The sequence below is a fragment of the Heteronotia binoei genome, chromosome 11 (assembly GCF_032191835.1).
Source record: "Heteronotia binoei isolate CCM8104 ecotype False Entrance Well chromosome 11, APGP_CSIRO_Hbin_v1, whole genome shotgun sequence".
NCBI lineage: Eukaryota > Metazoa > Chordata > Lepidosauria > Squamata > Gekkonidae > Heteronotia > Heteronotia binoei.
Window position 1 is genome coordinate 23,601,163 of NC_083233.1, and position 22,113 is coordinate 23,623,275.

General features: G+C 47.0%; 1 protein-coding gene across 1 annotated transcript in view; it reads right to left on the minus strand.

The window, feature by feature from the left end:
- Positions 1-332: 332 nt before the first annotated feature.
- Positions 333-22,113, minus strand: part of MID2 (midline 2) — a 265,992-nt gene continuing 244,211 nt past the window's right edge. Inside the window, exons 8-10 of the mRNA XM_060249671.1 lie at positions 19,835-19,996; positions 9,554-9,761; positions 333-810 (exon numbers count right to left, since the gene is read on the minus strand). Of these exons, the coding sequence (XP_060105654.1) occupies positions 408-810; positions 9,554-9,761; positions 19,835-19,996 (773 nt within the window). The 3' untranslated portion in view covers positions 333-407. The remainder of the gene's footprint in view (positions 811-9,553; positions 9,762-19,834; positions 19,997-22,113) is intronic.

Below are 22,113 nucleotides of genomic sequence, written 5' to 3' on the forward strand. Positions count from 1 at the left end.
CCAGATGCCTGAGGAACTTCTTTTCATACAGAAGCAAACTCTCACTTGTCAACATTCCGGCAGCTGAGGAGGGCTCTCGCCCCATGCTCTGCCAACAACACCTCTTTTTTCCCGTTAGGAAACCGAAACAAGACATGCCAACTCCATTGGAGAAAATTCAGTAGTGCTACCCAAAAACAAAACAAGTCAGTGAAACACCACCCACACCCTTCCACAGGGCGTGCGCTGGAGACGTGGGTTTCCCTCGAGATACAAACTTAGCCAGACATGGCAAGTTGCTGCTGACCCCTGCAGGGGTCTCTCTCTTTCGCAAAGACCCCTGCAGGCGCTAGGCCCGCCTTCCAGTCAAATTGCACAGAAGTTCCTGAGGCTTGGCTAGAAGGGACGGGGGGCGGGCTCCTGGTGCCTCAATGACAGGCTTTCATCCCTGATACATACGGGGACTCGTGAGGGCGACAGTTGCACTCCTGCTGCTCGGGGTAATCTATGAAGTCTGGGGCAGGCAGTCCCGAGGCAACCACTAAGGATTTGTTCCAAATTGTGAAGGTGGGGCAGACGGGTAGAATAAAGGAAATCTCAAATGTATGGAGGTGCAGGGAGTTGGCCGGGTCGTAGAAAGACAGTATGTTGTTGTCGTAGTCCAGGAGGATGCCCAGGCGCTTCATCTGGGGGTGAACGTCCACCAGCATCTCCTTGTTGTTGTGACGCACCACAAAGTTGTTGTTACAGCGGGAGAAGACCCAGGAGGAGGAATTCTTGCCAATCCACTCGTTCTTTGGGGCTGATTTGTAGGCAATGCCAATGGCGTACCTGGAAAGAAGAGGAAACAGGACGTGAGAGCCAGCGTGGGCTTTGTGAGCAAAGGATCCTGGGAGACCTGGAGCCGAATCCCCACTCCTGCCATGGAAGCTCGCCAGGTGACTCTGGGCCAGTCACATTCTCTCAGCTTAACTTACCTCGTGGGGTTATTGTGGCGAGAGAGTGGAGGATGGGGAAATGATGTTCTAAGCCATTTTGTGCGCCCACTAAGGAGAGAAGCGGGATATAAATAAACAAATGCAAAAATTCAAACGCATGTTAAAAGAGGCCCATTAGAATATACGTAACAGAAGCTGTGTAAGGTCTTGCTTTTATGTTGGTGCGGTTTTGACAGCCAAATATAATAAGCTGGTATGGGACAGGTGGATTAAGTTCTAATATTCCTAAATGCTCTGTGTTCTCGTCGTGCTGTCATCCATGCCAGGCCTTTGAGGAAACGCCACAAATTGAGTAAATCGACCAAACGTGTGCTACCAACCCGCTGACCGAGGTGTAGTGAAGGCACCCTTTAAATGCAAACGGAAACCCAAGAGCCAGCAAAATGGGCTAGCACAGGGCTCCGAGTGGCTTTCTGGCTACTGAGCTGTCAAGGGGGATCCTCCTCGGGTGAACAAGCCCTGCGGTTTGTGCAGGAGACAAAGGAAGGAGGAATGCTGGCTCAGGAGGGCAATTCAGCCGGGTAACTGCATGGGGGCTGATGATGTTTCAATCATGACGGCTGGAAGGCACAAGTCCCTACTGTGCCTTTGATCCACGATTTTCTATGTGACACACAGCCCGAGGCTCGCTTTGAATCACAGCCTTACCCAAGCTCAATTATTCGCGCCCTACCTCCCTGCAGTGCAGAGCCGGCGGTCTCTTTTTCTCACGTACTCAGTAAAGTACACACAGCCTCCGCCATTCCTGCTGCCACTGTACATTTTTAAATGAAGCCCTTCAGCAAAAGAGACTGAATGAAAATGGGCTTTCTGAGAAGCACGTTTCCCAAAGCAAGAGACCAGCTCCTGCAGAAGTACGTATTAAAGAAATGTGTCAGGCCTGTGAGCTGGATGCCTCGAGTTCATGGCTCTAAGGTTTCAGTGCATGGGGGGAGCCTGCCTGCCCCTCCTGCAGAGAGGACTGGTTGGCACAGGGGGGGCTCCTGGCAGGGTGGTAGGATGATCTAGGACAGGGGTGTCAAACTCATTTGTTATGAGGGCCGGATCTGGTATGAATGAGACCTTGTTGGGCCAGGCCATGTGTATGCCAATTTAAGATTAGGTAGCAGAGATATAAACTTTATAAAGGACACAGACAAACACAATTGAATTTTAAAAAACCCTTAAAACATGCTTAAAACATTTGGACCCATTGGTCTTAAAAGTGCTTTCTTCGTATTTCTCCCGTGGGATCCAGGGAATGGGGCAAAGGAAGCTGTGGCTCTTCCCTTCCTTCCCCAGGGGACCGGGAAGGGGGAGCCTCAGCCAATAGAAGACAGACTTGGCTCAATAGCTCTGCTGTCCGATTAAAAGAACTTGGAAAAACAAGCTCTGCCTTCCCCCCTTCCTCCCCAAAGGAGGAACCTCAGCCAATGGAGAAAATAGAGGTTTTGCTCTGTAGCTCTGGTGCAATTGAGCAAGCCTCGCAAAGCACGCTGTGATGCAGAAAGAAGCAAGAGAGAGGGAGAAGGACGCAGATGACAGCCAATTCCTCGGTGGCCTGATTTGGCCCCTTGGGCTGCATATTTGACACCCCAGAAGCATCCCTGCTCTCCTTGACATCGAGACTGAAATAGCTCCTATACTAGATGGCCAACCTTTCCTATGTGGTCCAGCCATTCACTTATATTCACTCAGTTCCTGACCAATTCCAATGTACGTGTCTCCAGGGTAACTATTTTTTAAAAAAATCTGCACCTTTCATAGGCTCAGGATAGCTTTTAAAAGCCTGGCTTTAAAAAGACTGTTGGGACAAAAAATCCCAACTTCAAGTTAGGCTAATGGAGTTTGTACTTGCTGAGTCTGAGACGGGGGAAAAAATATCTTGGGGTCATAGTGAAGGAAAGAGTGCTGCAGCAGTGAAAAAGGCAAACTCCATGTTAGATGTTATTAAGAAAGGGACTGAGAATAAAATGACCGCTATTGTAATGCCCGCGTTGATCTATGGTGTAGCTTCATTTGCAATACTGTGTACACTTCACAGAGCCAGTTTGGTGTGGTGGTTAAGTGCGTGGACTCTTATCTGGGAAAACCAGTATGATTCCCCATTCCTCCACTTGCACCTGCTGAGATAGCCTTGGGTCAGCCATAGCTTTCATAGAAGTTGTCCTTGAAAGGACAACTGCTGTAAAAGCACTCTCAGCCCCACCTACCTCACAGGGTGTTTGTTGTGGGGGGGGGGGAGGTAGAGGAGATTGTAACCGCTCTGAGATTCAGAGTATAGAGCGGGATATAAGCCCCAAATTCTGGTCACCTATCTCAAAAAGGCTATTGAAGAGCTAAAAAAAGTAGAGGAAGGTGACCAGGCTGATGAGGGAGTTGGAACACCTTCCCTATGAAAAAAGGTGACTTTTCAGTTTAGAAAAGAGATGACTAAGGGGGGACATGGTAGAGGTTTATAAGATCATGTATGAGGTAGAGAAAGTTGACAAAGAGAAAAATTTCTCTCAAAATACTAGGATTTGAGGGCACCCAATAGATTCAGGACAGAGAAAAGGAAATACTTCTTTATACAGAGAATGATTCAAATACAGAATTTGGTGCCAGAGGATGTAGTGATGGCCCTAGGGATAAACAGCCTTAAAAGGAGATTAGATAGATTAATGGAGGAGAGGTTTATCAGGGGCTACCAGCCATGGTGACTGAGGGGAACCTCCACGTTCAGAGGCGCTAAACCTCTGAATCCTCGAGCCAGGAGGCAACGTCAAGGAAAGACCTCGGCCTCTATGCCCTGTTGTTGGCTGTCCAGAGGAACTGGATGGCCACTGTGCGAGACAGGATGCTGGATCAGATGGTTTGATTCAGCAGGGCTCTTCTTAAGCTTTTATGTTCTTATGTCTAAAATATAGCTGCAATCAAGAATTCAGCATAAAATAATAATTACTGATACACATGGCAAAAGCCAATAAACCAACAGATCGAATGGGGAAAGTCCACTGAAACAAGGAACTTTTGCAAAACAGTCAAAGAGGAGAGTTGGACACCAAACAGCCTCATATTGGACCAGACCCCTAGTTCATCAAGGTCAGTACTGAGTACTCAGAAGGCCTTTGGAAACATGAACCAGCAGATTCAATCGAGCCCAGAAGCAAGCAGGCAGGCAGTAAAGTTGTTTTCAGGGTTACATGTGCACAGCAATCCAGACCCATTAAAAAGTGGGCTACACAAATTGAAACGTCTGGACTGTCTTCCACAGCAGTCCCAGTAATCCAATTTGCAGCAATCCAATTTAGAAGTTACAAAAGCATGGATCAGCATAGCTTCATGAGGGGAGTCCAGACGGAAGGGCAATTTCTGAATTAAACACTAATGATAAAGAATCATTCTTTGCAACAATTCCAACATGCAACTCCAATTAAACAGATAGGTCCAGGGATACTCATGAGCTCTGACCAAAAGAGGATAAACTCGTTCCATCCAAAAGAGGCATGTCAATCCCCTTTCCCAGCTAGCACTGCTTCAGTCTTTTCTACATTCTGCTTGTTTTCCCTCCACCCACAGCACCCAGCCACTGATTTAGAATGAAGAAGAGCTGCAGCATACTGACAACCAGGGGTGGAATTCTAGCAGGAGCTCATTTGCACATTAGGCCACACACCCCTATAGCCAATCCTCCAAGAACTTACAAAAAAGAGCCTTGTAAGATCTTGGAGGATTGGCTACATAGAAGGGTGTGGCCTAATATGCAAAGGAGTTCCTGCTAGAATTCCACCCCTGCTGACAACCAGGCTCCATAGCTCCTCGAGCTCTGTTAAAGTCAGGTCCTTCAGTGATGATCACTGACATTAACGCATGGCATTTCACTGGATAAGGACGGACACAATCAGAATTTACTCCTGGGATCTGACAGTTATGTTCCAGAATGATCAGCCCAACTGAAGCATGCTGACAAATCAAACAGAATAAATAGGAAAGAACATTCCCTACCTCAGGGGTGGCCAAATTGCAGTTTGGGAGCCATAAAAGGCTTTTTCACACATATTGTGTGGCTCTTGAAGCCCCCACCGCCAAACTGGCTGACTTGGAGGTGTTTGTCCCTTTAAATCACTTCTCCAAGCCAGCCAGTGGCCTGGAGAATGCATTTAAACTTTTTTCCACTTCTCCCTCCCTTCTCCCATCTATTTGCCTTCCTTCCTGTGGCTCTCGAACATCTGACGTTCATGTCTTACAGCTCTCAAACATCTGACATTTATTCTGTGTGGCTCTTAAATTAAGTAAGTTTGGCCAGCCATGCCCTCCCTCATATATGTAGAACAGACTATTCACCAGTGCAGCTGCCTTCACTCCACATCCAGATGTGAAGCCAGAATGGAACACATCAGCAAGATAATTGCCGTTCAGGTATGCCCGAATGCCCCATGCCTCCACATACCCCATTGCCTTGACCAAGAATGGAGGACAGGACACTGACCAATAATTACCTGGATCATTCTTACCTTAAGAATTATCTTCTTTAAAGGAGATATTATCACTGCCTCTTTCAGGGTATTAATAATAGCTGTGGGATGATCCCCTAATACTATCCTGAATCCGACAAGCTGAATCTGACGAAGACAGAGGCTCTCTATCTCAGCCGGTGTGGTCCAGGGGGGGAGATCCCTCTGCCGGCTCTTGATGGGGTGCCACTAAGGTCAAGAGCTTAGGTGTGCTCCTGAAGCCGTCTCTTACAATGGAGGCCCAGGTAGCAGCCACTACTAGATCTGCCTTTTTCATCTTCAGTGGGTGCGACAATTGGCACCTTTCCTGAAGCATGACGACTTAGCAATGGTGATCCATGCTACCATCACCTCAAGAATAGATCACTGTAATGCTCTCTACATGGGGCTACTCTTGATCCTGACTCAAAAACTACAGCTAGTGCAGAACGCTGCGGCACGACTGTTAATGGGGCTCCCTCAATGGGAGCACATTCAGCCAGTGCTGAAAGAGCTGCACTGGCTACCTATTGTGTTCCGAGTCCGCTTCAAGGTGTTGGTATTGACCTTTAAAGCCCTCTATGGTCAGGGGCCTGCCTATCTACGGGACCACCTTTCTCCACGTTCCCCAGAGAGCACTGCATTCAGGGACAAAAAAATCTACTGTCCATCCCTGAACCAAAGGAGGCTAGGTTGCGTTTGACACGAGCTAGGGCCTTCTCGGTGGTAGCACCAGAACTGTCAAATGCTCTCCCAGAGGCCATAAGGGCCCTGCAGGATTTTTCTCCTTTCCACAGGGCCTGGAAGACCGAATTGTTCCAACAGGCCTTTGATATCTAACTGGGAGAGAACTGCCATCCCACATTATAGAGTTACTATGAGATCACCATCAGAAAAGAACTCGCTTATATTGCAGTGGTGCAGCATCACGAAATGGTTTTAAATTGTAACTATGTTTTATTAGTTTTAACTTGTAAATATGAATGTTGTTAGCCGCCCTGAGTCCGCTTGCGGAGAGGGTGGAACAGAAATTTAAAGTAAGTAAATAAATAAACCCTGGCAGGATTCAACTAGCCGAGAAGGGCAAAGACCTAGTTTAAAGGCCTTCCCAACTTAAAGCATTCCATCCACACCAATCAAGGAGGGCAACGCAAAATAATCCAAGCAACTGCAACCAATGGATACTTCCAATATCTCAAGTGCTGGATACGCACAAGCGACATTCAAGTCAACCATGTAAGAGCAATTTTGTCAGCAAGGAATCTAGCAAATTGGTTACAGTGGACTGATGACTTGAGACTCTTACAGGAGGTCTGTCCCAGAGGACAGAACCTCACACGCTTTTTAAAGTTCCCCTGGATAAGATCCACCGAACCAATGGCAGTGGAGAAGAATACTTCAAACACTGCCAATGACTTCTATGGCAGGCGTGGCCTGATTTGGTGTAAAGTGTTCAAACAGTGCCTGAGCACACTGCAAATCTGCCAGCTCCCTGGCATGCATCAGAGATGACACTGAGGAGCAACCATGTCTATTGCCCCAGCTAGCTCAGAATTCCATGTGGACATTTCAGGACTTCAGAGTTACACCGATTCCCCACTAGCCTTATACCGCTCTCACTCTCCTCTTCTCCGCGGGGCTTCCGTAGGATTCACACTATCTGCCCCAGGGCTGCAACTCGCTCTGCCTCTTTCGCACGGCGAACAAGATCCTCTAAAAACCAGTTTCTGTTTGCCGTGTGAAAAAGGCGAAGCTAGTTGCAGCTCCAAGGCAGATAGTGTGAACTCCAACGGAAGCCCCACGGAGAAGAGGAGCGTGAGAGCGGCATAAGGCTAATGGGAAATCGGTCTTAGTCTTGCAGAGGAGAGTTAAAATCAGCAATGTCTAATACAGACAGTGATGTGACAATGAAGAAGAAAACTGCAGATTTATACCCTGTCCTCCTCTCTGAATAAGAGACTCAGAGTAGCTTACAATCTCCTTTACCTTCTCCCCCCACAACAGACACCCTGTGAGGTAGGTGGGGCTGAGAGGGCTCTCACAGCAGCTGCCCTTTCAAGGACAACTCCTATGAGAGCTATGGCTAACCCAAGGCCATTCCAGCAGGTGCAAGTGGAGGAGTGGGGAATCAAACCTGGTTCTGCCAGATAAGAGTCTGCACACTTAACTACTTCACCAAACTGACAATGGACTCACTTTGGTCCCCTTAAAACTGGATCACGAGAAATCTAATGGATGCAGAAAAATGGAGCCTGTCTAGCTAAGGGCTGGTACCTGAGCAGTCTTGCCTTTTTCCTCTCTTCCTGTCTTTTAATATACACTGTGTGAGACATTATTATGGATTGCAAACCATCTTGAATGTAGCGGCAGAAAACATGACTTGTCATGTGCTGGGCCCAAAACAACCTGGGACAGTGTCACAGTTACCATGATGGCCATGAAATCCTGATCTGACCAACCAAGGCAAATTCTGCATGAATGTTGATGTGCCCCCAGGCGATCGCCCTAGAGGTTGTCAACGCAACACTGAGATCCATCTCTACCAGCTCAGCACAGCTCCAGTGGCTCATCCCTGATGTGCCCCCAAACTCCAAACATCCAATCAAAACCATTCACTGCCTGCACCAGGTATCTGCAAAAGAACAGGGATTTGTGGATGAACACAGATTCATGGAGAGGCTCACCATCCCGTCAAGGCAAGGGCGATGGATTGCATTCCCAGCTGGGACCAAATTTTACTTATTTAGCTAGTTTTTTTATACCCCTTTGTTGCTTTGGAAAGAGCCCCATGGCACAGAGTGGTAAGCTTGCAGTCCAAGCTCTACTCACCACCTGAGTTCAATCCTGGCAGAAGCTGGGTTCAGGTAGCCGGCTCAGGATTGACTCAGCCTTCCATCCTTCCAAGGTTGGTAAAATGAGAACCCAGTTTGCTGGGGGTAATGCATAGATGACTGGGGAAGGCAATGGCAAACCACAAACCAGCCTGTAACAAAAAGTCTGTCACAAAAACGTCATGATGTGACGTCACCCCATGAGTCGGTAACAACTTGGTGCTTGCACAGGGGACCACCTTCATGGCATGGGAAGGACATACCTGAAAAACTGCCTCTCAACATATGATTCTATGCTCCTCCAACCAGGCCCTGCCTTTGGATCCCTCTTCGAAAGAGATCAGGACAGTTATAACTTAGTTAAAAACATATTCTCTGGCAGCCCTGTGAGGTGACAGATATGCCTTTCCTTTTGCAGTACTATCTAAGCTAGCTGTGAACTGGGTTCTTGAAGAAGATAGCAGATTTATACCCCATCCTTCTCTCTGAATCAGAGACTCAGAGCGGCTTACAATCTCCTATGTCTTCTCCCCCCACAACAGACACCCTGTGAGGTGGGTGGGGCTGAGAGGGCTCTCACAGCAACTGCCCTTTCAAGGACAACTCCTGCGAGAGCTATGGCTGACCCAAGGCCATTTCAGCTGCTGCAAGTGGAGGAGTGGGGAATCAAACCCGGTTCTCCCAGATAAAAGTCTGCACACTTAATTACTACACCAAACTGGCTTGAGAAGGTTCATTAACCCTAGATATGTGGGTGGTCCCCTGCTAGTGCAGTATAGTTGTTATTAAGTGTTGGGTTAGAACCAGAAAGACCAGATTTCCAAATGCAACTTAGCTATGAAACTCACTGGTTAACCTTGGGCCAGCCACCTTCTCTCAGATTAGCCTACAACACAGGGTTGTTGTGTTGATAAAACAGGGAAGGAAGAACCGTGTCCAGAGCCCTGCACTCCCTGGAGGAAAGGCAGGATATAAACATCATAAAATAAAACAGCTTAGACTAGACCAATTAATGGAGGATATGGATATGGATATGAGCCATGACATATGGAACTTCCATGTTCAGAAGCAGTATACCCTCTGGGTACCAAAGTGCTAGAGGCAGGCAACATTGCCCTGTGTGCAAGTGGAACCAGAATCAACTAACTGGCCACATGCTGGAAACAAAAGATTGGGCTAGATAGGCTTGGGCTGCCCCGAGCAGGGTTCTTCCCTTGTGGTCTTCATTCAGTACATTCTATGCCCAGCTGGCCTACGTTAGTTCAGCAGCAGCATCACCAGAACCGCTTACCAAGTGGAGGAGCCCACTGTCACCTCCCAATAATGGCAGCCACTGTCGATGAAGACGTTGCCTGCTGCACCGTAACACCCCGTCCCACTGAACCGCTCGGGGGTGTGGCTCTTCTTCAGGGAGCTCTCGTCTTTCTCCATCTGCAGCCCGTCATTGGAGATCTTCAGCTTCTTGTGGGCCATTTTGGGGTCCAGTTTGAAAGGCTGGCCTAAAAGGACAGAAACGAGCAAAATGTACTGCAGTGCAAAGCAAACCCCAAACGTTCTCCTTCCACCTCTATACAGTATACCCCATTACAGAATATTGTTCTAGAAGATCATACTGTAGGCACGGTAGAGCTGTCCTTTCAGCATTGAGGACAGTACACAACCCCAATCGGTGTTGCGTTGCATTCTAACATGGCATCATGCCAACCAGGACTTTTTTTGTAGCAGGAACTCCTTTGCATATTAGGCCACATACCCCCCGCTGTTGCCAATCCTCTTGGAACTTACAGTAGGCCCTGTACGAAGAGCCCTGTAAGCTCTTGGAGGATTGGCTACATCAGGAGTGTGTGGCCTAATATGCAAAGGAGTTCCTGCTACAAAAAAAGCCTAAAAATGCTGCACCTGAAGGAGTCTGGGACCCATCCCAAGATATTTCTGGATCTTATGAGAAAATCCAAATGGCATCCCTTTTACTATTTACCGTGGTTTACAGTTTGAAATGGTTTACAGCTGAAACGCGCTGGCTGTCCAGTCATGGAAGCAGGGTGAACACCTGGGGGGCGCTCCAGCAGGGCTCTTCCTACTCTGCTACAATCCAGCAGCATCCTTAATAGAACTTGTGCTCCTGTTTGTTTCTGTGAGTCTAAAGTAGAACAACCTCCTGAAGAAATGAACCCCAGGAGGTCAGCTCTGTCCCCCCACTACATCAACGTCCCCCCCCCCCCCTTGCTCGTGGCAAGACAGCCTCAAAACCAAAAGAAAAACTTCCAGCTATTAAAGTTTGTTCCTGAGCCAGGCTTAGCTCTGCCAGTGCCATAACTACATACCTGAAGCGTACTCACTGGGAAATTCTCTTGGGCAGTCTGTGCATCTGAGAATCCATGATTCATTAAATATTTTTTTTTTAAAAAAAAGCAGCCTTAGGGCTGCACAAATGAACCATGAGATTGTCTGTGAACTTTTGAACCCAACAAGACTTGACAAAAGAAATCTAAGATTCCCACAGTGGTTTTTTTTAAAAACATTCCAAAACAGCTTCCAGGAAAAGGACAGTGGTAGAATTAGGTAGGAGAAGTCAAGCTGGAGAGAGACAATGTTAATTTCTTCTCCTGTAAACTATTCTCCTGATCTAAAATTGTGCCTGTGTCAAGAACCTTAATCGCATATACTTGGAAAGATTAAAAAATACCCGAAGTACAAGCTTCGAGGAAAAAACTTTGGGATTATTTCATTTTAGGCAAAATAAGCTAATAATCCTTTTATGACGCAATCATTAAAACAGGAGGAGGACTTTACTGAAACATGGTGTCCAACTGCAAAATACTCTGCTGGAAAAAAAGGTTATTCCAAAGTAAGTTATTACCAGAATTTATTGGTTTTTTAACTTGCAAGGCACGAAAGAATACCAACCTAATATCACAGCCTTATATATGTTGAGAAATTTACCTGTATTTTATAGTTATATCAATGTTGTCAGACTCATTTGTAATGTGTTATAATTCTGTGAAAAATTCAAAGCATAATCATAATGTTCTGAAAAATGGAAAAAATGACTATATTTTAAAAACTGCCCGCAGAAGCTGTTACATACACAAGAGATGCCTCTGCATATTGCCCCATGGGGCAAAGAGCAACTGATGGGGGTTGTGTAGATAGATCAGGTAGGATAGGATAAGGTAGGATAAAGTAAGTAGGATTGGATGGATGAGCAGATAGATGGGGATGGATGGATGAACAGACAGAGATGGATGGATGGATGGATAGATACCCCTGCGTGCTGTCACTTTCCGGCTCTCCCACTGGCTGGATTGCACTGACCTCCTTTATCAGGTGGCAGTCACAATAACAGAACTAGGTATATGATGTGCTTTGAGCACTCCAAGTGCTGTAAAACGTTAAGCCCTTGTACCAACACAACCCAGAAAAATCACATCACAAGATTTGGGCACACAGGGACAATGAACATACAGGTCTCAAGGGTGCTTTCTGTGACATGCATGAAAATGCCCAAGATGTCTATGGACGTTTGTCTTCACAATTCCCTACACGCATTTTAAAAATGCAAGGCAGGGGAACACTAACTTCATAGAAGCCTTCGGGAACTGAAACCGCCCTGCCTGAATCCCAGCTCCAGTTTCACCACTCTGGGGTTGCTAACAGACCATCCTGGAGATGTTTTCAAGAAGGCGGAGACTGAGCTGAAGACCCAGAAAAGCAGGGAAAATCAAATCTTAAGTGGTCTGAATTCCTTAAAGGTTTTATTCTCTATTAGCATTAATGGAAGTGATGCAGGGACATTACAGGGGAGAACGGCCTCTTTAAGTGCCCAAATAATAGTCCCGTGGAGCAGCAGAAACTGTCAGTGCATCATTTAGTCTCTCCTCCCCCACACCCAAAGTCAGGACCAGTCACTCCCCACCACAGACACTCTGTTATTACGCGATACAGGAAGCACGCCCTCGTGGCTTCACAGTAATTTTTCCACCACCGATGGGAAAAAAATCTCAGCTTCAAGGGCCTTTTTCTTACAAATGGCTCGGGCTGCAGAAACCAATCAAAGGCAGAAAATGAGGTTTGGACCCTGCTGGGCTACAGTGGTGAGATTTGGCCCCTCCACCGTCAAAGCACACGCTTTCCCTAGACCGTGCAGAAAGGGAGAATGGAGAAAAATATACTTTCTGCTGTTCCAGACAGTCGATCGATGTGTGCCCCAACCAAACTGTATCCATTGCACAACCATTTCCCACTCTGCTAATAGGCCTCTATCCAGTCCTCATGTTGGGAATGGGAGGTTGGGGAGGAACTGTTAGATGAGCACCAAACCTAGATGGGTCAGGAACATATTCCTTATTCCCTGCGCCTCTGGGGCTGAAGAAGAATTGCACAGCCTGCAAATAACATAGATTAAAATCCTCCTGGCCTTGGAAACTGAACTAGTTAGTTCTACATTGCTGCCTGTTGTATAGCTCTACAGTGTTTGCACACCATTGGCCATTTCATGTAGTGGTTAAGTGCACTGACTGTTATCTGGGAGAACCGGGTTTGATTCCCCACTCCTCCACTTGCACCTGCTGCAGCGGCCTTGGGTCAGCCATAGTTCTCGCAGAGCTGTCCTTGAAAGGGCAGCTGCTGTGAGAATCCTCTCCGCCCCGCCCACCTCACAGGGTGTCTGTTGTGGGGGAGGGAGATAAAAGAGATTGTGAGCTGCTCTGAGATTCAGAGTAGAGGGCGGGATATAAATCCAATATCATCATCATCATTTCTTGATAGGTGAAGCCATGAGCCTGTGCTTCCAGTCTTCTCCTGTTGCCTGCCTGCCATCCCCTCTGCTCTAGGTAGGTAGGTGTGGTCTATACATACAGCAGAACGAGGCAGCAATTTGTCAGAGTCACATATTTTCAGTGCTCTCTCTTCTAAAAACTCCCAGCAAACAGGGAAAAAAAAGATCACATCAGGGATAAAGGTTCTAACTTAGCACTTGATGTGTTGTGGTAGTTTTCCAATTGCAGGGAATTGTTAAGATATGAAAACTTTTCTAAAACATAATCCCTCACCTATGGCCTGGTGGTACAGCCCACTCTGCCACTTCATTGTACTGCATGCAGTCACCAAGCCTCAATCACCTTTCCTGTCACTGCTTGATAGATCTCTGATAGGAGGATGGCACTGCTTTGTTAAGTCTCCCCTTTCTGACTGCAGATATTCACAGTGCTCTCTCTGAAGTGGGGAGAAAATGTTCATAAAGTGGCACAAGAGGTGCAAGGTGAAGAATTTTGTTTGCTGTGGTTAGTTATGTCACAGGCACTGTCCAATGGGTGTCTGTGACCATAAGCCATGATAGCTAAAAGTCTCCATGCACAGAGGTAGTACACCTCTGAGTACCAAATGCCAGAAAACAAGCACCAGAAATGGCCACCACCTCCAACTTCTGTTTGCAAACTCCTAGAGGCAATTGGTTAGCTGTTATTAGAAGCAGAAGGACTAAACTTTTTTTTAATGGTTGAGCAAACCAATCTCTGGCATTCTTAGTGGCATTTGCACAGCCACCATTCTATATTACAACGGCAACTGGAAAAGTACTGCTGAGAGACAGCACCAAAGATGCTCATAGGAGATTCCTGCAGACTTTCTATGACTGCAGACTTCCTATTCTATTATAATCTATTCAAGATAATATGCAACTGATGGCAGTGGACAGATCTTTGATGCAGCAGCTGTCACTGTAGCAAGCCAGCTCCCCCCTTCCCCCTGCACTGTGGAGTCACCAATTTCCATCTTAACTAAGTTTAGGAAATCCTGAAGAATACATGTGAGCATTCTGCATGGAGGTATAGAAGAAGGGAAGAAGAGATTGGATTTATACCCCACCCTTCACTACCCAAAGGAGTCTCAGAGCAATTTACAATCTCCTTTCCCTCCCCCTCCCCACAACAGACACCCTGTGAGGTAGAGCTGTTTCAGAACTGCTCTTGAGCAGAACAGCCTTGAGAGAACTTGCGGATGACCCAAGGTCACATCAGCAGGTGCAAATGGAGGAGTGGGGAATCAAACCCGGTTCTCCCGGATAAGAGTCCGCGCACTTAACCACTAGGCTGAACTGGCTCTCTATGACTATTCCTCAATTAAATAAGTGCTGAAGAGGCCAGCCAGAGCACATTACCCACTGCTGTTCTGGAGAAGCTGCAGGCCTCAGGTTTCCAGCCAGGGCCAGCCCTGCCACTAGGCAGTTGCCTAGGGCACCAGCCGTCTGGGGTGCCAAATGGGGCACCCCCCATATGACTATGTGACATTATCGGTTCTGGAAGTGGGGGCGCCAGAAGTTACCCCTGCCCAAGGTGTCAGACAGTCTAGGGCCAGCCTTGTTTCCAGGTGCAGGAGGGTTGTAAGTTTTTAAGGATTTCTTTTTTCAGTTCCTGTTGAAGGTGCAACACATGCAAGAGAGGAGGGGCAGAAACGTACTTTCACTTAACAAAGGCAGTTGCAGAAGCAGAAAGGGACCGTATGAGTATAACCAGACAGCTGTGAATGCCCACAGGAGCAACACACCCTTCTATGTTTAACTGCTCTCCTCTCCCTCTCCACCCCGCTGCACCATCCGCTCTTCTCAGTGCCAAGAGGCACAAGAACTAAGCGAGGCAAACCCCTTTTTGTAAAGAGAACTGTGTGGCCCTCAGTCCTTGACCACAATCCAGCACACTGCACAGGGGGAAGAGCAGGACCTGGGGGGCCAAGTGTGACCCTCCTTTCTCACCCCCTGGCACCTCTCTGTCATTTGGTCAGGCTTCCAGTCCACTCAGGGGTCATTGAGTAGAAAAAGAGGTGCTGGAGCTCATTAGCACAACTCATTTGCATATGCCACACACCCGACATCACCGGAAGGTGTACGAAATTATATCAGCTCAGCATCTACCTTCAAATGCTTCTTGAATTATAACTGCCAAAATCAAACCTTGCTGCCATCATACTTTTAAAATTACTTTCTCCTATGTGGCCACAGGGGCATGAGGAAGACTTCCATCTGTCTGCTTTATTATTTATTTTACTTATTCTTTGCATTTATACCCCGCCCTCCCCAGTTGGGCTCAGGGCAGCTAACAACAAGTCAAACAACAAGTAAAACAGTAAAACGACAATGTTAAATTATTACAATAAAGCATTATTAAAAATAAGACAATATAAATTAAGATATAATTTGTGGTTCCAAGATGGGCGTTAATAGTGCTAGTCATGAAAATCCTTTGATGTTTTAAGCGCTTCATTTTTCTGTCTGGTTCGGAAGAAAAGTTTTTGCTGTGAGGTGACATGTACTAAGCGCTGCTGTCAGATTTATGTTTTGGTGATTTCCTCATTTTTTGTGAGGGGAAATATTAGAAAGTTTGTCCAGTCTTCAAGTTCAGCAAAATTCTCACAGGGGGGTTGAGCAATAGAGCCCAGAGAGGGGGGAGGTAAGAAAAAAAGCACAATCACACTGAAAGTTTCTGGAGCGCTCCTGTGAGCTCCTGCCCAAAATGAGACCAGAGTCCTCCTTCCCCACCATTCCTTCAAGCATCAATGGCTACTAGCCATGGCAATTAAAGAGAGCCTCCATAGCCAGAGGCAGCAGTCCTCGAATACCAGTCCCAGGAGGCACAATGAGGAGACAATGGCCTTTACGCTGTGTGAGACAGGTTGCTGGACTAGATGGAAGAAGAAGACTGCAGATTTATACCCCGCCCTTCTCTCTGAATCAGAGACTCAGAGCGGCTCACAATCTCCTTTACCTTCCTCCCCCACACCTTCCTCCCCAGACACCCTGTGAGGTGGGTGGGGCTGAGAGAGCTCTCACAGCAGCTGCCCTTTCAAGGACAACCTCTGCCAGAGCGATGACTGACCCAAGGCCATTCCAGCAAGTGGAGGAGTGGGGAATCAAACCCGGTTCTCCCAGATAAGAGTCTGCACACTTAACCAAACTGGCTTTCTGCACTGGTCCGATATAGCAGGGCTCTTTCTTGTCTAGTGCCTGATCTCTTCCGGCCCTCTTTGCAAAGCTCTAATCCTGCTTCGGCTGGTAAAAGCAAGAAGAGTGGATGGTGCAGGGGTGGGTTGTGTCTGAGGACTGGCCTGGCCAAGCTAGTGGTCTTCTTGAGTTTCAGGGTGGCCTCAGCCAAACAGCCGCCCTCTGCTTTCTGTTGCGTTACCCAGTAGAAAAAACAAAAGGTATTTGATTCCAAAATAGGGAACTGGGGCTATGGAGCTTTCAAAGGACCTTGCAAATGGCAAAAGAAATCTTCTGGAGCTTTTTCTGCACGCGTCTCCTGCAGAAGCATTAGGATAATTTTAATTAGAAGGCAGAAATTCATCTGAGTGCCGCACTACTGACTGCACATATTCATATTTGAATGCCCAGTTGTTCCCTGCACAAGGCTGCAAGACAACCATTTTAATAGCTAGGCAATATTACAATATTAAATAAAAGGCAGCGACTTTTTTAAAACAAAAATAATAGTCTCTCGTTACTCTTATTACAATCTGCAATACAACCAACAAGGATCAGAATTTCAGAGTCCGTTCCATGAAACCTGTGCTCATTTTCTGCCATCAAGCCAAAAGCTGACGAATCCACTGCAAAGAATAAGAAATAAGTCTTTGGGTGGGTGCTCCGTTAATCTAGCAAATGGAGTCCTCCATGAAGCAGAGCATTTAGCTGCATTCTAATCTCTCCATCGTCTGACACGGAACAGGCAGCTGGGCCTGCCTACCTTGCTTTTCCCCACTCCCCTTGTGCCCATCGGTTCATTGATACGAGCCCGCTCCCCTCCTAAAGAGCACTTGGCTCATCTCTCAAGCCAACAATCCATTCTTTCAGAGGCCTGCACCGAAATGCCAAATAGTCAAGTGATACATTTTTAATAAAAGAGCAAGTCCAGGGCTTGGTTTTCATCAGTGCCGAACCGTTCTTTCGACGCACGGACTAGATTTGATTTGGTTTTTTCACTTCAAGGCAGAGCAGTTCCCAGGGAGTGATGGGAGCAGCAGAGGCAATAAATCACTTTAAATGCCCGGTGGAGTGCAGATGGTAGACAGAACGAAACATCATGCAAAGAGAAAAAGAAAGAGCTCCCAGTCAGGGGTGTCGAACTCATTTGTTACGAGGGCCCGATCTGACATAAATGGGACTTTGTGGGGCCAGGCCAATCATGTCATAAAAGGTAATGCCAGGTAGCAGAGATATAAACTTTATAAACACAATTAAAGATTGTTTTTTTACTTAAAATGCAAACATGCTTAAAGCTCTTGCGATATTTTGTTTAAAATGGAAAGTAGGGAAATAATGGGATGTGGCAATGCAATTTTTTAAAAAAACATCAAGAAAAAGGACAAGGATCACAGCAGAAACAAAACAAAAAAAAGTGCCGTGAGCCTAGGAAAACATGAAATGAGTATTCACTAGGCACCAGTTCTCAGGGCCATTCAGCAGAGACAAGCTGGCTTAAAGCATCAACCCTTTATTTTCAGGAAAGCAACAATTTCAACTGGCCATACAAACACTGGAAAGTCAAACTACTTGAGCTCCTCTCCACTGAAAGACACTGCAGCATGGACAAAGTTGCAAGGAAAACATGGAATGGATTTTCCATTAAGGTCTCTGTGCCCAGGTAGGAAGTAATCTGGGAGCAGTCTATCGGGTGTAGAGACCTTGATGGAAAATCCATTCCACATTTTCTTTGCAGCTTTGCAAGGCCAGGAGAGCTTCCTGCTGAAGCAGGCAAAGATGGCAGCCTTAGAGCTTCGACAGGGACAGGATGGGGGAGAAAAGAGCCATGGGCCTGATTAGTCCTAGATGGGCTGACTGCATCCCCTGAACTGTAAATCTGACACTCCTGAATCATCAGGATTAACTGGAGGAAAGTGTGGAAATTCAGCCTCCAAAGCCAGGTAAAACTGAGACTGAATCAGGAACAGTTACTCCAGGTAATAGATCTAGATCTTAGCAGCTGGCCAGAACCAGAGGGGCTATGACTAGAGCACAAGCCGGAGGTCCCGGGCACCTCCAGTGACAGGATGCCAAGGCAGCTTATGGTATGAAAGACCTTCCTCTCCCCAAGTCCTTGGAAAGCTACTGCTAGTGAACATGGACAACACTTAGCTGGATGGAGTAATGATCTGGCTCTATATAAGGCAATTATCTTACGTTCAAGAGCATCATATGACCAGGCCATGGCTGAGTTTCACTCTTTATCTATCCCTCATTACCATCCATTGAAAGTGACAGGATGTTTGCTTAGGAGGGTGACACTGATAAGATGCTCAGAGACACCAGTGACCAAAAGGGAAAAGCTGTAGCTCAGTGACAGAATGCAGGCTTAGCATGCACAGTAAGCATATCCAACAAAAGAGTTTCTGGTAGCAGAAATAATATTCTCTTTGTGAGATCTCACAGCGTTGCTATTGAGAGGAGTGGATGATATTGGGAAGATGGACCAAAAGTTCATCTTTTGGTCCACCTTGACTTCCTGTTGCCATTATACTGCTGGTTCCACCTACCGTTCTCAAATCCCACAACGGTCAAAATCCAAACAGCCCTGTTGTCACAACACCAGAACTATTCACAACCTGCTGTATCCCACTGGCTGCTTGCTGGTTGAATCTTTTCAACCCCAGTATCTAAAGCTTTCCGCTAAGTTCTTCAATACCGCGCGCCACATCTACGCAATGGTTAGACTAGAGCCTGAAGTGGTTTGAGAGAATGTGGCCTGAGCAGAAACTGTTCTCTTTCATTTGTGCCAATCCAGTCCCTTGAGACTCATGCTAGTGCAAATATTTCAAGCCCTCTGATGTTACAGTGGTTTCTCCCCTCCTCCCTCTTCCAGTGCACCTTCTCAGATCTGAGGCTGGTTTTCTGTCCCCTTTTGTGGTCAGTACAAACTCCTTGTCAGGGTTGACATAAGAGGCTGTGGACTGCTGAAGAGGAAGAATGGACTGCATCACTTAAGACTGGATTCCAGCATTGGATGTCCCTTTGCTTAAAAACTCCATGCAATACAGAAAGGTAGTAGAGCTGGGAATCTACTTCCCCTTGCTCTGCTAGCTTTTTACTTGCAAAGAGCATGGGGATTGTTACAAACATTGCTTTCTTTTAAGCATGGGAATCATTAAAAAAAAAACCCTCTACTGGGGATGCAGACTGAAGTGGTACAATCCCCTCTGCCAACCTCAGCATTCTAGACATAAATCAAATCTCACTTTCATCTCCTACAGAAATTAGGAGGCAGCGGTCTGAAGCCAGGAAGCGATTCTGCCAAATGAAAGAGAGTCCTAAATGACCTCAATGGGTTGAGACCAGCGAGATGAGCAGAGTGACTTCCAAATGCATGAAGACTATGGGTCCCTAACAATACACATGTGTCTGGGAGAGGGTTTTCTGTACTTAGGGTGAGTTCCAGAGTTCTTGGGTAAGCTTCACTCCTGATTCTATAAGTCTGACATCTTTCCCAAAAGAAGCCATATGCTACCGATGGAGCACTCTGTACATTTGCTTTTGATAGCTCCTTCCCTGCCAGCTTCCAAAAGCACAGGTGTGCCCTAAAACACCTACTGTTTGTCTTGAGCCTGGCAGGTTCACTGTTCCGGCTGCCGGCCTGGTTTATTGCCTTGACGAGAAAGATGTATCGCGTGCCACTCTGCAGCCCATGCACCGTGTAGTGGTTCTGCTTGATGTTGGGGACGATCATCCAGCTGTCCATGGAGTTGTAGAGGCCTGCCATGAAAAGGGGAGGAGCATAAGCAACATTAGAAGAGCTTGGCTGGATCTAACCATTTAGCCTAGCATCCCATTTCCTAGAGTAGCCAACCAGAGGACCTCAGAACATCTATGAACAGGTCACAGAGGCTAAAAGGCTCCTCTTGTTGTGCCCCCCCTGCAATGTTTAGGAACATGGATAAATGCCCTGATGGTCCAGGCTGGCTTGGTCTCGTCAGACCTCAGGAGCTAAGCAGGGTTGGCCCTAGCTTGTACCTGGACAGGTGACCACCAATGAAGTCCAGGGTTGCTATGCAGAGACAGGCCTCAGCAAATCACCTCTGTTCAACTTTGGCCTTAAAAACCTTGCAAGGTCACTATAGTTCAGATGCCAACTGTCAGATGCCACCACATGGACAAATAAACAGCAGCAGTGACACCTTAAAATCTAGCAAATTTTATTCCAGCACAGACTTTTGGGGACCAGGGTCCACTTCTTCAAACACGTGGACACCCGCAGGTACCGCATTCTATTGTGGGGTATGTGCGTATGCAATTTACTCATCTGGCCAAGTCCTAAGCCCCTAAGCCCTAATGAGGTTCACCTCCCCATCCTTATTCTACCTCTCCATCACTCCATACAAAACACAAATAAATATACCCCTTGCCAGCACCAGACGATGAATTTCAGATGTATAATTGCACATCTCTCCCACAAAAGCTGGCATTCAGAGGCAGTAAGGTTGCCAGGTCCAATTCAAGAAATTTCTGGGGACTTTGGGGGTGGAGCCAGGAGACTTTGGGGGTGCGGCCAGGAGCAAGGGTGTGACAAGCATAATTGAACTTCGAAGTGAGTGCTGGCCATTACATTTAAAAGGACTGCGCTCCTTTTAAATGCCTTCCCTTCACCGGAAATCATGGCGGATGGGGCACCTTCTTTTGGGGATCATAGAATTGGAACCCCTCGTCCAATGTTTTTGAAACTTTGGGACTTTTTGGGGAGAGCCACCAGATGCTATGCTGAAAATTTGGTGCCTCTACCTCAAAATACAAGCCCCTTCCCCGAGCCCGATACCCATGGATCGATTCTCCGTTATACCCTATGGGAACCGGTCTCCATAGAGAATAATGGAGTGCCTAACAGACATTTCCTTCCCCAACCCCTGCTTTCTGATAACTCTGAAGTGGGGGGAGGGCATCCAAACTGGGAGAACTCTTGTCCCCAACTGAAGATTGGCAACCCTAAGAGGTAGACAGTCTCTGAATACAGATGCTCCACTAAGCTTTCAAGTCAATTGTGACCACGTATGTACCCCTCCATGGATTTAACTAGAATGTAAGAAACGTTTGCCTGTTTAGAGCAAAAATCTACCTAACACATCATCCTGTTTCCAGTGGGAACTAGCCAAACATTTCCCAGAAGCCCACAAGCTGAGCATGGGGGCGACAGCCTGCGGATGTTTTGGGCCCAGCAACAACTGGTACTTAAACGAAGAAGAGTAGGTTCTTATGCTCCACTTTTCTTTAAGGAGTCTCAAAGTTGCTTACAATCACCTTTCCTTTCCTCTCCCCACAACAGGCTCCTTGTGAGATAGGTGGAGCTGAGAGAGTTCTGAGGGAGGGAGTGTTGTCTCAGAGGTCACCCAGCAGGCCTCATATAAACATGAACACATGAAGCTGCCTTATACTGAAGCAGACCCTCAGTCCATCAAAGTCAGTATTGTCTACTCAGACTGGCAGCAGCTCTCCAGGATCTCAAGCGGAGGTTTTTCACGCCTATTTGCCTGGACCCTTTTTTTAGTTGGAGATGCCAGGGATTGAACTTGGGACCTTCTGTTTACCAAGCAGATGCTCTACCACTGAGCCACCGTCCGTCCCGTCCCTCATGTGGAGGAGTGGGGAATCAAACCTGGTTCTCCAGATTAGAGTCCACTGCTCTTAACCACTACATTATGCGGGCTCTCTGTATGTCCTCAGACGCGTGCTCTCTCTCAACACAGAAGGTTCCTGTTCAGCCAGGGTTCATAGTTTAGGCGAGGAGCCGATTATGGCTCGCCCGCGGAGCCAAATGGACCCGGAACGGTTCCAGATGGCCCTGCGGGACTCCTGGCCCTCTGGTGACTCTCTTGATGGCC